Here is a 16,261-nt window from a genome sequence, read left to right as displayed (position 1 = left end):
CCTGCATACCACCGAGCAGGCATAGTGACACGTTCATGTGACCAGCGGCCGTAGTTTGTAAAGGCGCCATGATGCTTGTTTCCGTCAGTTGAATTAATCGCAATGTGCGGCCTTCGTGATTGGAGACAATGGCTGTTTCATCAAGGTCACAGAGCCCGTGCACCGTACAGTCAATTTTAGCCACCTACTTGTAGGTTTTGAATATTAAAGCGTATTCTAGAAAGCCATTTCCGAAGCAGCTTCCCAGTTTCAGTGTCGCTAAAGGGTCGCCAAATTGTTCTATCACACCACTTTAAAAAATTGCCGCCATTTGCTGAACAGAAAAATTTGCCCCTAAACAGACAGAAAAGTTGTTAATCTGGCGACAAAATCGCTGCAGTGGCAACACTGCTTGTGAGAAATTCTCTGGCGGCATGTTGAGTGATTCGGCCTTCCTCGTTTTCTGCTCAGGGCCGACAGGGAGACGTGAAGCACATCTTCCGCAACTTCGCCTTCCTCCACTCTCGGATGATGCTCGAGAACGGCGGCATCTTTGTCTGCAAGACAAGGCATCTCCTGCTTGCTGGCAGCACCCGGGTGAGTGTTTCTGCTCGGGGTTGGTGTCGACGAATTGCACTGGAGGTAACGGCCTGTGTTGAACGAAACGAAGGAAAAGCAGCTTATAACAAAGTCACCTCCAACATAATATTACCTTCGTTGTATCCAATATTTGTTAGACGCATGCGCGCTGATATTAGCGGAAAAAAAAAAGACAGTGATGAGATCACGCCATAGCAAACCAAAGCCACATGCTCTGGGAATGCGAGGGCCTTCCCCTACTCGGAGAGCTTCTACCAGCTCCCTCACAAATGGCATGGGAGACCCTAATATGGTCCCCCGCTGAAAAAGTACTAAAAGCAATCATTGCCTGGGCAGCAGAGGCTGCCGCCAACACGCGGCCATCTACAAAGCCCTGAAATTTCTCTTGAATAAAGTTGTTTCCTTCTCCTCCTCCTATAGCAAATACAGTCGACAACCGATAATTCGGACTTCACGGGGAAAGTAAATAAGTCCGAACTATTGAATGTCCGAAAAAGCAAATGTATCCAAAAAAGATCACTTTATTTACTTTCTAAGGCCCCTGTGCACAGAACAAGTGGTCATTGCGTTGCTGCACGCACTTCCGCATACATGCAGCCAAGTCTGCCTGTATTTCTGCCAGTTTTGAGTTCTCCTGTGCTTGAGTCAGATCCGCATGGGGACGGCTCCGGAGCACACGGCACATCATCATCCGAGTCATAGTTGCCGTTTGATGGTGGGAGAACTTGCTCAATTATTTCGTCATCATTCAGTTCGGCACATGATGAAACCGTGCTGTCGAAGTCTGCAAAGTCTTCACATCTAACGGCGGCAGGAATCTGCACACCACAGCCTAGCAGATCATCAATGATGTCTGCATTTGATCTCGTTATGGTAGGCGGCAATTCAGCATTTTTATGTTACGGAGTCGGGCTCATTCGGGCTGTGACTCAGGACTCGTTTGGAGTCGTGGGATCTGTAGTTTCCTTGTCCTATTCGTTGTCACTGGCGCACGCCATATGCGGAAGTTGTGGCATCTCCAAGTTTGCTTCATTGGAGGTGTTCTGAGACATCTGTGCAGTACTAAGCTACAACTGTATTACCATGTTAGCGTGACCCGCAGTCGGCAAGGCCTCAAACAGCCACCTGTGTCTGCAAAGCTGAACTGAAGTCCTGCACTGTGTCTTCACACATATCGAGCAGAAAGAACAGCGCCATATTTCTGAAAGCGGCTTATTCTTCCAGACTTCCATAAGGAAGACAAATGTCCTTGGCTTTAGCAATCTTTAGAGGACCACTGATGGGACCGTGCAACGCGCTGGTGCTTACAGGCCATTGAAGATGGCATTCTGTGGCAGACGTCAACCACTTCTTAAGTTTGCACTCATTGTTTTCACTTATTGTATTCCATTCCTCCGTCAGAATGGATGAGATCTTTGAATTTGCTATGCGCTGCACAGTCCTGATTACCTGTTTGACATGGCTACAACGGTAGCCCCAGAAAGAAAAGCTTACGATAAGAGTGAGGCATTGTGCTGATTGGCTGTGTCGTGTTGCATGAGCCGTGCTTTTCCAGCTCATCGGTGGATGCAGCACGGTTCATTCAGATCTGTTCGTAGTAACCGAACTGAGCAGGGCAGCGAGTCATTATATAACAAGTAGATGGCTCTCTCATAGAATCCTTGTAGAACTTTTTGGGTGTTCGCACCCAAACGTTCACTTTATATGGGATCGTTATAAGTGGGCTCAACTGTATTGTTTGACGGTACTGACGGTTTAGCGTCACACACATGGCACTGTGGCTAGGAAGCTCTGGAGGGTGAGGACAAGGGCTTGCCGTGTTGTTCGCAGTTTACGAGTGGCATGGGTGCAACAGGAAGCCATCTAGGTTAAACCTCCCATATAGTTGGCTACAGCTCAGTGGCTTTGTCTCTTTTGGCCAGAGCGGTAACATTTGGCCTCGTTGGTAGAACATCTTTAGATGCACAGAGTGCCGGCATACCTAATAGACTTACCACATGCTGTACAGTCTGTGTCCTATTCCACGGGTAGTTTCCATTTCCCTGCGGTAGTTGCATTTTGATAAAGAATGAATGTAAAAAAATTCATCAACGATTACGATAATCCCTAACGCAAAATTTAAGCGCAACTCTACATGTGTGTTGATTTCACGATGCATTGGCTGGCGCGGTCAATCTGTGTCGTGCGGCACGTTGCAAACAGGGCGACGTGTGGTGCCACTGCCTCCCTAATCGAGAGAGTGCGAGCGGCAGCGCGTGGGTGACGTGCGGGTGCGATTCACCGCAGCCGCCTCAGATAGACCTCCTAGATGATGCGCGCTACTCCGGCGCCATCTCTTAGGCATCATCACTGCTCTACGCTTTTCTTCACGCGCTTTCGCCATACCCTCCTCCTCACATCTTTCATCCCCACCACTGCGCTCTAAGACACTCATGTACCATTCCTGCATTGCAAATTAAAAAAACTCTGCGAATGGTGTTGAATGCTTTCGAATATACGTTGGCGCCAGTGGTTACCTGGGAGTGTGTGGTGGCATATTAGGGTGTTGGACTGATAGCCAGAGTGTGATTAGATTCAACGACTGCCAATCATGCTTACCTCTATTGTCGCCTTACTGCTGTTTTTTGCTTTATGAGCGCAAGCTTGCTTGGCAAAGTCTGATTCTTTGTTTATTCTTTCTCTTTCTGCTAGTGTTTCTACTTCTTCAAGGGTGCTGCACCGTGACTGTAGTGAGACCATGCGATTTCAGGTTGTTCAGGATTTAGCAGATATTTCACCTTCATATACACGGCCCTATCCTCCAGAGACCCATGAAAAGACTAGCGACAGAATGCCTTTTGTGGTCAATTCCTGTTTCCAAGCAGTATCTCACAAACCTGGAAGACCCGTTGTTTGATCAAATGGCACGGGTATATGCAAACAGTGGCATGTCAATGTACGTGGACAGAGTGACCATCTCTCATGTTTGTTGAGGTAAAAACAGTTTAGTTTACTTAAGCACACGGATAAAAGTAACTGAATTGCTGTTGTGTTAATTATTCATCCTCCTGTACAATCTCGTGTCTTTAGACATGTACTTAATGGGGCACTTTTTCTCGTCAGTGAGGATGCAGTGGTCTCACACAAAGTTCTCAAAAACCGATGGCAACAATGTAATGAAGTTGTTGATTATGGTGGAACATACATCTGCCTCCAAGTTAAAGGTGAAACTTTTTTTTTTCCCATTGGCGCTTACGGTTCACTTCTGAAAAGGGTAAAAGCCAATGTCTACGGGGATAGATACTGGGTCTCGGGAGGTTATGCCCCATTATTTTAGCATAGCTGTGTACACTTGGCTATACACCGTGCTTTTCGAACCCTGCAGCAATCGACTGGCCCCACTATGGGTGGCTACACGCCCCTCTCCCCCCGCATCTCAAGTCCCATGCACCCCTCGGGTGGCGGGGGTGGCGGTCGCGGTGGAGGCTTTGGTGGCGGTGGCGGCAGGGGTCGCGGAGGCCGCCGAGACAGCGAGCTCATTGGCCAGACCATCAAGATCACCCAGGGACCCTACAAGGGTGAGTTGGCATGTTTGAGCACAGCACCATATGCTGCATATTGCCGTGTAAGGGCTGCATATATATATATATATATTTTTGTAAATCTGGGCCTAAATTTTTTGGTTGTGGCCCATTCACGAGTAAAAGGTAAATCAATTTGTATCCACTTTAGAAAGTGAACATGATTGCCACCTTGTGCAATGATCCTGGGAAGCCTGTGTTTTAGCTTTGTTTGCTACCCCATTTGTCTTTGCTAGGGCGTAACCTCAGAGCTGGAGCAGCTGGAGTCTGGTACAAAGCCTATTTTCGGGTGTGAATGTTGGTGTCAAACAACACTTAAGGTTGTGCAATGAAAAACTACAGGATTTTTCACGCAAAACAGTAGCAGCAGCATAAGTTCTTATGCTGTCTATGAACCACAACATATCCTCTTCCAAAAACGTCCATTGGCTGTTTCATATTCGGCATTTATCAAATGACTCGCGATAATTGTATGTGGATGATGGCCCACGTCTAGACCAAAAGCTTCGGTAGTTCAACCTGTGATGCATGCAAGTCTCTGGAATGCCAAAATATGTGGCATGACTTGTTGCCATTAGCTTAAGCATGTAAAATAACTTATCCTTTTTATGAGCTCCCGTAATCAAAGCAACGCGTCGTCATGTTATGACAGAACTTTTTCTGTTGGAATCGCGTGATAGCATTGGCGATTACGCTGGCTAGGCTGGCTCTAAGGGTAGGCTGTTGCGAATGCCAAATACGCGGTTTCGGCTTCGTATCAGATTGCACCGTGCAGGCAATTTTCGAATCAGCTTTTTCAGGAAAAAAGCTGATCATTGGAATTGGGTAGATACTGTAATCAATCATTGTGAGCTATTGTTTTTTGCTAGAAAATCTACCTAGGGCAGGCTAAACATAGGTGCTTTAGGTGGGATATGGCGTGCATTCAATGAAATTACTGTCCCCTAAGCACCGCCGAGACAGATGTTGCCACTGTTGAAGTCATTCTTGGGGTCAAGCATGCGCATGCTGACCACTGAAGTTTTAATTGTACGGCAAAGGTTAATTTCTGGATCGAAATAACAACAGTTTGGGCGTGTATAATTATGTAGGCACCAGCCGCCACTTACGGTTGGAAACTAATTAAGCAAGGAATTGAATTAACCACAGTTTGCTCATGCTTTTGCTTGAGAATACAAAGTTATTGAGTGGAAAGTTTTAAGTGTTTTGTAGCACTGTGGCACATATATATATATATATATATATATATATATATATATATATATATATATATATATATATATATAAAAAGAGTGTGCGTGCGTGTGCACATGCTATACTGGTTGCCGTCATATGAGGGCCTCTTTTCCACTGGAGGGAGACTTTAGCCCCTGTTGAGGTGTAATTGGGACTGATATTTTAGTAATTTGAACACTGTTCTAGAATGCAATTTTCAAGGTATGCTGTGGAAAGTGCAAAAAGCTGTTGCCTTTGGTCTCCAGGACACATTGGCATTGTCAAAGATGCCACAGAGACGACAGCCCGAGTGGAGCTCCACACCAAGTGCCAAACCATTTCTGTGGATAGGTCTCGTATTGCAGTTGTTGGGTGAGTGTTGAAGCCATTGTTTCACGTTTTTGCATGTGCTTGCACAACTCAGTGGTACTTTGATGTTCTGGGTAGTGGCTCTCTGCGTCAAATTTACTGTGTTTAACCCCCACAGTCATGGCGTGTGCATTTCCATAGGCAACTTGTTTTTGCCAGTTCTGTTCAGTAGAAGCAAGGAAGGGCAATGCACATAGAGGTTCGAGTAAATCAGGCTTGTTGCGTACTAAACGTCGCTAGACATCAATGTGCTGAGTAGTGTTACGCTAAGCCACATTACAGAAGGCGCCAAGTAAAACCTCGCTAATTTGGATTTCACGGGGCCGAAGAGAATGTCTGAATTGACCAAATGTCGAATTATAGGGGGTATCAAGAAAACAATAAACAAATTCTCACTGCATGGACGTGCTTTCATTTACTCAATGAATCATTAAATCCTGTTTCTACGTTGCACAAAAGCAGTGCGGAAGCTGCAATTCTCATCATCTCGTGACTGATGAGTGCTCGCATCGGTGAAGGCCTCGCGACATCCTTTGCGATGCGGCCGCAACGTGCGTCTTTGTCCAAGACACAGCTTTCTCTACCGCTCGCACATCACGATTACTTTTTCACAACCTGTTAGCTGGTCGCTAACAAGTTGTCTGTCCATCGTGATGTAGCTGGCGCTCTTCATCTTCGGCAGATTCCACCATGTTTGTGACATTGCGCGTGCAGCCATTGCACTTAGTCTGAACGATACTACTGTTTGCTGCAACCCCTGGGGACAAAACTGTGGTCGCTGTTGACGCAATCATGGAAGGCGACTAAGCAGTTATAAAGACATGCAGCCAATAGGGTGTTATGTGCGCCGGTAAATGCAATAAATGCTATAAAATAGTGATGTGTTTATGTACATGCTGTTGTATGAGTTCCGCTGATGACTATGGCGATGTGAACTCCACTGCTTCATTTCAGTTGGATGCGTGCATCACTTTTGCTCTTTTGCATCGCACATTTGTGGCACTCTGTGCTCACTGAGCTCCGAAAATTGTCGGAAGTAACCAGTGTGTGGCCAAATATGTCCGAATTAACAACAGTATTACTACATTAACGAATGCATACGCCTGCCGGGCCAGAAGATGAGTCTGAATTATCTGATTTTTCCGATTAATGAGGGTCGAATTAATGAGGTTTCACTGTGTTATGGTTCACGGATGTTTGACATGCTGCGTTCCTCAGCAATGGCAAAAGAATCTTCTTTTTTTTCTTCCTCATAATGCATGCAGCCAGTGTGTGCTTAAAGAAAGTGATCCAGTTCTTTGTATGCGTAAACATGACATGAATGGCTTTGGAGTAAATTTAGATGTAATTAGAATGGAATTATATAGACTTGTTAGAAAAAGCAGAAAGGTTTATCTTTTTTTACAATGAGACCTGCAACACCTTAGGACAAAACTGTGCAACAGCTTCATCATAATTCGGGGCTGAACAGGTTAAGACGTCGTCATGTGAAGTGATTTCATTATTATAATTATTTTTTCTGATTCAGTGATGCACTACTTCTTTGAAGCACGGCTGCTTCAGAAAGCAAAAAAAAAAAATAATTTTCTTGTCAACTGTCAGTTCTAGCGCTTAGCTTTTGTGATTCTGAGACACACAATCCGTTATCCTAATCAACCGAAATTTTGCACTAGGAAAGTCCTTGTTCCTTTTTACATGACATGCCAATAGTGAGTGTTTCAAATGATCGCACATGTCTAGTCAAAAGTTTATCATCGTTACACAAGCTAACTCGCCGTCGTCATCTGCACTTACATCGGGGCACCTTTTTCTTCTTCTTCTCGTTTTTGTTTTTTTCTGTCTGATGGGCAGTGGTCTTGGGGTGGCTCTTTTGCATGTTGGCTGCTGTGTGTACGATGAACTCTGGTCTTTCGTCGTTTCGTTTCTGTAGGAGTGCGAGCAAAGGCGGTGGCGGAGGAGTTTCGACGTACAACCGGACGCCCATGTATGGCAGTGGCAGCCAGACCCCCATGTACCAGAGCGGTTCGCGGACACCCATGTACGGCTCGCAGACACCCCTTTACGAAGGTATGTGCGCAGCTTTTACTATGAATGTCATTGCAGAAGACAAACCGGGGGAAAAGTGCAAACTTGAAAGGAAAGCATCATGACGCCACGATACACTGCGTCGCTCCGTTCCTGCAATTGATGCAGCAGCCGCATGCTAATGCAACGAGAAGAAATGCATGCAGCACTTCTTTACTTCTTTATGAGCAGCACCATCATGCCTAGCCTTATTGTCACTTGACGTCAGCTAATTATGCTGCGTGTCATGACACCTCGCTAAGGCCTACAGGGCCAGGTTTCGAGATCAACTTTAGTATGAAACGAAAATATCTTGAAATGGTTATGCTTCCACACCTTCATACTTGTCAACTGCGATATTTTTACCTGCAAGAAGAGAGTGGTAGAGCTGGTATAACTTTGAAAACATGGGTTGGCATTCTTTTAAGAGATGTGAGAGGGCAGTAGGGACAAGAGAAGAAATGGGGGTAACTGATATTGAAGTGGAGAATAGTAAAAAAAAGAAAGACAGGGTGAGGCAGGCCATGTGATGCGTGGCGCAGACGACGGGTAGTCTGTCAGAAGTAACAAAAAAAGGGTGCCGAGGGAAAGGAAACACAGTCGAGGACAGCCGAGGGTTAGGGCAAGTTGTGACAAAGAGTAAACCTGCAGGTATAGAATTAGTCTAAACTAAGTTGTGCAGTTTTACATGCCGAAAAAAGCACGATCTAATTATGAGGCACGCCGTAGTGGGGGACTATGGATTTATGTTGACCACCTGACGTTCTTTAATGTTCACCTAAATCTACGCACACAGGCATGCTTACATTCCATACCCATTGGCGTGTGTCAGCTGCGTCAAGGGATTGAACCCGCAACCTCGTGCTGAGAAGTGCAATGCCATAGCCACTAAGTAGGGGGATATGTGTAGGATGGAGTTAGCTGATGAAAAATATGGGTAATTGGGGAGATCGTCTTCAGCCTGCAATGTACATAAGATAGGCTGAGGATGATAGCGGGGACGATGTAGTACCATGGCGACTGTTTGGCGTTGCATAGGCGTCAATGATATTTGGAAATTGCAAAGGCATGGTGCATTGGTATTGCTCGTACCGACCACGTTGTATTGTAATCATTCTGTGGATGACCTTTTCTGTTTCCGGTCTCTCCAAAAAACAATTTGGAGAAAATGTGCAGTGTTGCACAACATCATCCAAAGCAAGCATGCCGCCTCATCATCCGCAGAGCGCTAGAAATTTTGGCACAAGGAAAGTCTTTGTTCATTTTTACTTGCCATGCTGGTAGCGAGTGTTTCAAATGATCGCCACGTGTTTAGTCAAAAGTTTATCATCGTTATGCAAGCTCACTCGCCGTTGTCATCTGTACAGATGTTGGGGCACCTTCTTCTTCTTATCGTTCTTTTTTTTCTGTCTGTGATTTTTCTTATTTTCTGTGTGATTTATTTTCTTATTTGTTTCTCGCACATGCCTAGTCTACGAGGGTCTCGGGCATAGGTGAAGTTTCTGTTGTTGAATCTGATGCTTTACCATCGAGCTACCGTAGCGGCCGAAGAAAGCAGATGGAAAGACGGTCACCGCAGTAGCTTGATAGTTGAGTAACACGCATAATACGGAAATGATGTTGGGTTTGCTTCCACCCTCAGCAAATTTCCTTTTCATGAATTTTCATTTCCCGTTTCCTTACTATATTTAGATTTCAATAAAGAAAGAATACTGTAGATTCCCCCTTTGCTTTCCTTGGCTTCATTGTGTGTTGGCTTCAATTGGTTGTTTATTGCCTGTGATTCTCAGGCATTCATCATCTTGGCTTTTGCAATTGTTAGGCGTGACGAGTGAATCGGATGCGGCCCTTGCATTGGCACTATGTGCCCAACAAGTAACACCTGTGCCCCCCCCCCCCCCCCACACTGTTGTTTGTTGGACTGGTTGTGACTGCATCGTCTGTTTGCGTGCATTTTTGCGTGTGCAGCGGGCAGCCGAACCCCGCACTTTGGCGGCGGCCAAACGCCCCTGCACGACGGCAGCCGGACGCCCGTGCACGGAGCCTGGGATCCGACGGCATCCAACACGCCAGCGCGGACGGAGCTTGACGACTACACATTGGACGAGGGGTCGCCGTCCCCTTCTTACCAGCCGGCAACGCCCGGATACCAGGCACCCGAGACCCCCCAGGGCCCGTATACGCCCCAGACACCTGGCATGTATGGGTCCGACCACAGTTACTCACCCTCGCCTACAGCCTACCAATGTGAGTACTACCGTAGCCCATAGAGCTCTCTGCTAAAATTGCTAGAGAAGACTGATTACTATGGCAACGATGGTCTATGCATGGATTTGTCTGATCTTAGTGCTTGTGGCTTTGTTTGCTGCACTTTATCTGCCTTTATTGCTTACGTTCCTAAGCAATCATATTTTTTTTCTTTACGCAGAAGGCAATAAGATGAAGGCACACACATAATCACTGTAAACTGTGGCATTTATGACTTAACATTTAGTCAAAAATGATCATTTTGCAAAGTCACAAAAGCCGTTTGACGCTACAAGGACAACCTTTAGGCAGAATCACGTACTCCTACCACCCATCGTTCCCGTGCTGGCTGAACTGCCCTACCCTCAGCTCGTGTCAGACAGTAATTCCAAGGTTTCCTCTATAGTGATTTTTGTGCGCTGTGTTACAACACGTTGGGCCTATGACAGGCCCTTTTATAGGTTTCTTTGCTTGTCCTCAGCAGTTTATTTTAGTTTATACATTTACTCCAAAATATTTATTTATCAGAACCAAAACCAAAATTTGAGCAAGCCACACCTTCCAAGATTGCTTGTGGCTGTGTACTACTGCCAGTCCCAAAGGCGATGAGAAGGTGTTGGGGGTCATGTTAAAATTGGGGAGAGCAACATCCATGGGGAGCTCTTGTGGAGCCAGCTTATCTCTGCTGCACGAAGTCGTGTTCACATGTGCAGAAGTAGTCACAGCCCAAGTGTGCAGGCGCATCTTAAGAAAAAGGTTTAGCTCAGGGCCAACTCTGATTTCCCTATTCAAGTAAATGGGAAATGCAAAAGCGTTCTTATTGAACAACCACTGAATTTATCTGAATGAAATTTGTTGCATTTGTTCCCACAAAGCCAAAGCACCATTCCACATCAGAGAAAATTAAAACTTGTGCACAGTGATTTATGGCCACGGACAATGGGTTATTACAAAAAAGAAAAAAAAGGAAATAAAATTGAGTGAATATTCATTATGGCAATTAATTAGTAATTGGCTTGATGAGCAATCCACTACTAAAAACTCACTCCAGAATATTGAAAACACTATTATGGGCTATACATTAAGCTCACAGCACCTAAATTGAAGTTTTGAGGTATAAGATTTAGCATACAGAAAAAGACATGTGCTTTGTAAGGTCAAAGCTCAATTCTATGGACTGCCTGCCACATTTGACAAGAACTTTTATTTAGGGCTCATAGTTCTTGCAAAAATTGCTGAAAATCTTGAGGTTATCTAAAAGATTGAAGTGCAAAGTTTATTAATCCACAATTCTGCGCTTAAAACAGATACTGCAGTTCTCCAAACTGTCTCGCTTGTGTAGGCGTGCACCGTTATGAATATTATGCGACACAAACACCGAAAGAGCATGTCTGGAGCTCTGTAGCACACACTAGCTTTTTTTTTGTCATGCTCCTGTGGCTGTAGGTTGCCTGCACTACTGCAGTCAGAAGTGTATAGATCACGCCGTTTCTGCCACATCTCTCAGCATCTCCGAGCCCCACCGGTTACGTCACCACGCCTAGTCCAGTCACATTCCAGGCGGGCACGCCTTCCCCATCTACATACGGTGGCTACAGCCCCACGACACCGGGTGCACCGTCGCCGTTCAACCCCCAGACACCGGGTGCTGGTAAGTGAGCCAGTTGTTTTTAGCATACGTTCAAGGACGGCAGCGAACTAGCTTAGAGCAGACTAAAGTTAGCCAGACGCCCCTGCATACAACAAAACATATTGTGGTTAGTCGTGGAAGACCTGCATCCCCTTATTTCCAAGTTCAAATATATATATTTATATATAAAAGGGTTTCGCTCAACGTTACATAGAACTATATGACACATTCCTGCATCTTTCGTTAGTGGCACATAACCATTTTTTTAGCTCGATTGTGAGCAGTGGGGGAGAAGTCTGTTTAGCCTTTGTAGCATCACCTGCTATGTATGAAATATTATGTATAATGACTTTTGTGACTTCATGGGTCTGGTTTACACCACAGCTAGGCTTCTGCTCTGATCTCTCATCTACTGACGAGGCCGCTACAGTGTTGTTTGTTGCAGCAATGCATAATGGCCCTTGAGTTGTGTCTGAGCGATGCCGCAAATATCTGCAGGCATAGAGCAGCTCTCCGTGGAGTGGCAGTCCGTGGACCTGGAGGTGCGCATCAAGGACACACACGAGGGCGAGGGGCTCATCGGCCAGACGGGCGTCATCCGAGGGATCTCGGTACGTTGTCTGTCACTCACTTCCTGCTGCATTCACTGCCACTTGAAAGCTGGGAGAGGAAGCTTTAGGTTGGGGTAACTCCAAATTCATTTTTCAAGTACTTGTGAAACACAGAAAAATGCTCTCCTCAGACAAATGCTGGACTGGCTTCAGCCACATATGAGAGACAAAGCTGAATTCTACCAACCGTAGGAATCAAAATTTTTTCGTTGGACTTCTTACCTTTTACAAAAATTTACCAAGATCAGTAAGTTTTTGAGAAGGCAGTAGTGGTGCCTGTGACCTTCCAAGTAGCTTGGGAGATTGCCGAGAGATGGCCTAAGTGTTGCGTAGGTGGTTGGAGTCTGTAATTGCAGGACTCGAGCACGAGGTGGCAGCACTCTGACTGGAGGAGCACAGTGTGACATGCAGTGCAGATGGAGAGAGCTTGACAATAAAGTGTGCAAAAGGGAGTGTAGCCGTGTCATCAGTCTTGACAAATGGAAGCACGAAGTCTACAAATCTGCTACTCTGCACCAAAAAGAGATTCCTATCACAGTTCTAACTGCATATGTTAGAGCATCTGAAATGGACAAACTAGATGTATGAGTTTGCCGTTTATGCCAAATTGTTGCAGACAGGTGTGTGCAAATACTGAATAGTAGATTTCAAATCGAATATTGAATATTCAGAAATTTAGCACCAACTATTGTGCTTACAAATTTTGTGCAAGGGATCGCTGCATCACGATCTTTGGAGGCTACACACATTGCGTAACAAGAATCTTGGTAGCTGTCAGTAACTTTGGTACCTAGGAATAGAGATGCACAGTATGCTCTACTCTTATTAAAGGGCACACCAAATTAGTATTCCAGCGCTCTTAACAACTCGGTTTGTATACAAAGGTCTGGAAAATATGTTTTACTGATGGAATGTCTGTCGAATAGAAACAGGTGCTTTTTTTATCCTTCTGAAGCAGAAGAGGTAGCGAAGTTGTCCTACATACCAGTGAGGTTTTCAGTTTAATAGTGGGCCATATACTGTGCTTAATGGCAATCTTCTGTTGCTTAGAAAGCTTTGGTTTCCGTTTTCTTCCAGAAAGCAGGAGGGTTTTTCCATCTTTATGGCAGGTAGTGCCTGTGGGTTATCGTCAGCTCGTTAAGGCCAACCTGCGCAACAGACAAAGGTGGAGAATGTGCATCATGTGACTTGACACCGCTCCGCGCGGTCATTGGCACTACACAGGGTGACCACGTTCAGTGCCAATGGTATAGTGTTCTCAAATTGGGAGGCCTATTGCAAGTTCATGCACCCCCCTCCCCCTTCTTTTTCTGTCCACGTCCATCTGCCGTCCGTGTAAATGTGTCTCTAGCCAGGTGTTGGTGCGCTAGTCACATGACAATTTCGAGCCTGCCATGTAATTCTAAAGCTAGTACAGTAAAAGCTCCTTCATTCGGATCTCACAGGACCGGGAAAAAATGTCCGAATTATCCAAAACGCCGAATTAACAAATTAACAGGAAAAAACAGCATTAAAATCAAGTTGGAGAAGCATACCTTTATTTACTGAAGTATTTTTGCAATAGCCGTCTGCTTTTTCGCGCAGATTCCGGCTGGCATCACAATTTTTTCTTAACTCTTCCAAGTCGCCAACAGCCCGCAAACTGTCGGAAGTGCTCCGACAAACGTCCTCCAATATCAAAAGCGCCTCCGTGACTTCTTATGAGGTGCGATGAGGTCATGGCTGCACCTCCTCACATGACTTCATTTGAATCATGGTCTTCCCGGGCGCCCGTGGCATCATTAATAATTTCTTCATTGGTCAGGGGACCAGTTGTGGCGACACAATCATCAATCACGATGTAATCCTGAAGGGTCACATCTGCGGGAAGGACAGCATGGAAAGTCCGGGAGTCATGATCGGTGGACTCGGCTGACACCTCGTTGGCTACTGCCGCATGCCCGGGCCTCACAAGACCGCTGTGCCGAAAACAGTTGGTGATGACTTGCGGAAGTGTATTTTTCCACACGTGGGTGAGGATGTGCACTGCGCCGAGTAAGCCCACTTCATGCAGCTTTCCAGCTTCTGAGCATAAGATCATTCGCTGTAGCAGGTGCTTTCGGTGCTCCGACTTCACGTAGTGAATGATACCGTGGTCCATTGGCTGAAGGGCACATGTAGTGTTGGGCGGCAAAGAAAACTACCTTGACACTCTTCACTTTGACTGTACAGTTATGTGCACTGCAGCTCTCAACAACCATAATGATCTTACGGTCCTTAGACGTGAAGTGCCGGTCTAACTGCTGCAGCTAGCCTCGAAAAAATGTCCGAGGTCATCCCAGCCTCCCTAGGAAGTTCGCTCTGTACTCGACAGGAAGGCTTTTGATGTTTTTTAAAACAATGTTGCTTATGTGCCTTCCCGATGACAACAAGTGGCAAGCGCTCCGTGCCACTCATATTGGTGGGCAAGAAGCACAGTTATCCTTTGCTTGCACTTCTTGCCACCAATGCACGGGTCCCCTTTGAAAGTCACCGTCTTGTCGTGCAGAGCTCTGAAAAATAGAGCAGTTTCGTCTGCATTGAACACGTCACTTCGTTCATATGCAGCGATGTGCTCAAGCAGCTTCACATTTTTTTCCACTGGGTGGTCGTGCTTTCATCAACGCTGGCCTTTTCGCCGCACACTCTTCTGAAGCTCTGAACGAGTCAATGTTCATCATTGCAGCGTACTTCTCACCTTTTGCCATGATGAGAAGTCCGCTCAAAGGCAGATGCGCGTTGCGACAGTCCCACTGGAGCAAAGCTTCTTCGACCTGGGGATGAGCTGCGGTTCGCAACCACCTTCTTGATGCATGAAACTCCTCGCTTTTGAAGGCTTGAAGAATATGTTCATTTTTCACGTACGTTCCAAACGTGCGCTGCTTCACATTGTGCTTGGTCATAACGTGCTGTCGCAATTCTCCGTTCTTCAAAGTCTGCAAAATTTTCACCTTAGTCGCCAAGTTCTTGGCTTAGTACTTCTGCCGCTTTGCCAGCATTGCCATCACTGTAGCACACGATGGTGGTGGCATGCAAAACACGGTTACAATGAAAAAAAAAAAACTCAGCAAAAAGAGATAATACCGACTCAACAACACAAGGGAAAATGGCATCGAAGGCGCAGTGCAGTGAAGAAAGACGACACCGGCGTTTGGTGATGCTGCGATTGCCTCCACTAATTGATGATGATGCTGATGCCTCTCAGGTTTCGGTTTCACTCCTGTGGTGCCAGCGCTGCTTTACCACACTTTCGTGTAGCGGCACCCGTCAGCATTTGTCCGAATCAAGCGGTGTGGGGCCGAATTCTGACGAATTAGCGAAGGTTTGGTCCCGTAGACTAACATTCACTTTGGCCGGGACCAATGGAGCCATCCAAGTTATCCAAATTTCCAAATTACAGGGAGTCGCATTAACGAGCTTTTATTGTATTTTGATGAGTTGCTCGATGCTATGAAAAGAGACCAATGTGCACCTATGGGAAGAGGGGCCACCATACTGTGTTCCACAAAGATGTTTACTGTGAATTCAATGATCATTCTGTACAGCTGCTTTCATTGGCAAGGCAGTTAGTCAGCTTTCTGAGGGTCGTACGACTGTTTTGACTAGGTTCGCATTGATTTGCTACGGAACCATAACTTTAGTTGCAGACGCCTGACGACGTAGTTCCAATTTGGCCCAATGGACTAGGCAGCAGTGTGGCCATTGGTGTGCCCGTTACGAAAATTCGCTGATGGCCAAAGTAATAACAGGCCATGAACTGTTGCGGGGAGCTCATAGCTAATATGTGCCTTTATGTGGGTCGTCAGTGATTGATCACGAGATCACAGGTGAAGTAGATTGATAGCTGATGATGCGCATTTGGGTCCGTAGGCGACCAGCCGGCAACTACCACGAGAATGCGTGCCATGTTGGTCTGTGCTCGCATGTGAACAGAAAGCTCCAAACAGTGCGTGTGAACACTGAACATG

At 46.0% G+C, this 16,261-nt stretch overlaps 1 protein-coding gene across 3 annotated transcripts in view; it reads left to right on the top strand.

The window, feature by feature from the left end:
• Spt5 (Transcription elongation factor subunit Spt5) overlaps window positions 1-16,261 on the top strand; it is a 56,545-nt gene that overhangs the window by 36,624 nt on the left and 3,660 nt on the right. For all 3 annotated transcript variants that reach the window (XM_075673011.1, XM_075673013.1, XM_075673012.1), the window contains exons 16-22: window positions 451-576; window positions 3,944-4,136; window positions 5,621-5,726; window positions 7,654-7,790; window positions 9,756-10,034; window positions 11,542-11,685; window positions 12,163-12,275. In XM_075673011.1, coding sequence (XP_075529126.1) covers window positions 451-576; window positions 3,944-4,136; window positions 5,621-5,726; window positions 7,654-7,790; window positions 9,756-10,034; window positions 11,542-11,685; window positions 12,163-12,275 — 1,098 coding nt within the window. The remainder of the gene's footprint in view (window positions 1-450; window positions 577-3,943; window positions 4,137-5,620; window positions 5,727-7,653; window positions 7,791-9,755; window positions 10,035-11,541; window positions 11,686-12,162; window positions 12,276-16,261) is intronic.

Source organism: Dermacentor variabilis, chromosome 10, assembly GCF_050947875.1.
Source record: "Dermacentor variabilis isolate Ectoservices chromosome 10, ASM5094787v1, whole genome shotgun sequence".
Lineage (NCBI taxonomy): Eukaryota > Metazoa > Arthropoda > Arachnida > Ixodida > Ixodidae > Dermacentor > Dermacentor variabilis.
Note: the sequence above shows the minus strand (reverse complement) of the source record. Positions and strands in the feature narration are given on the sequence as shown.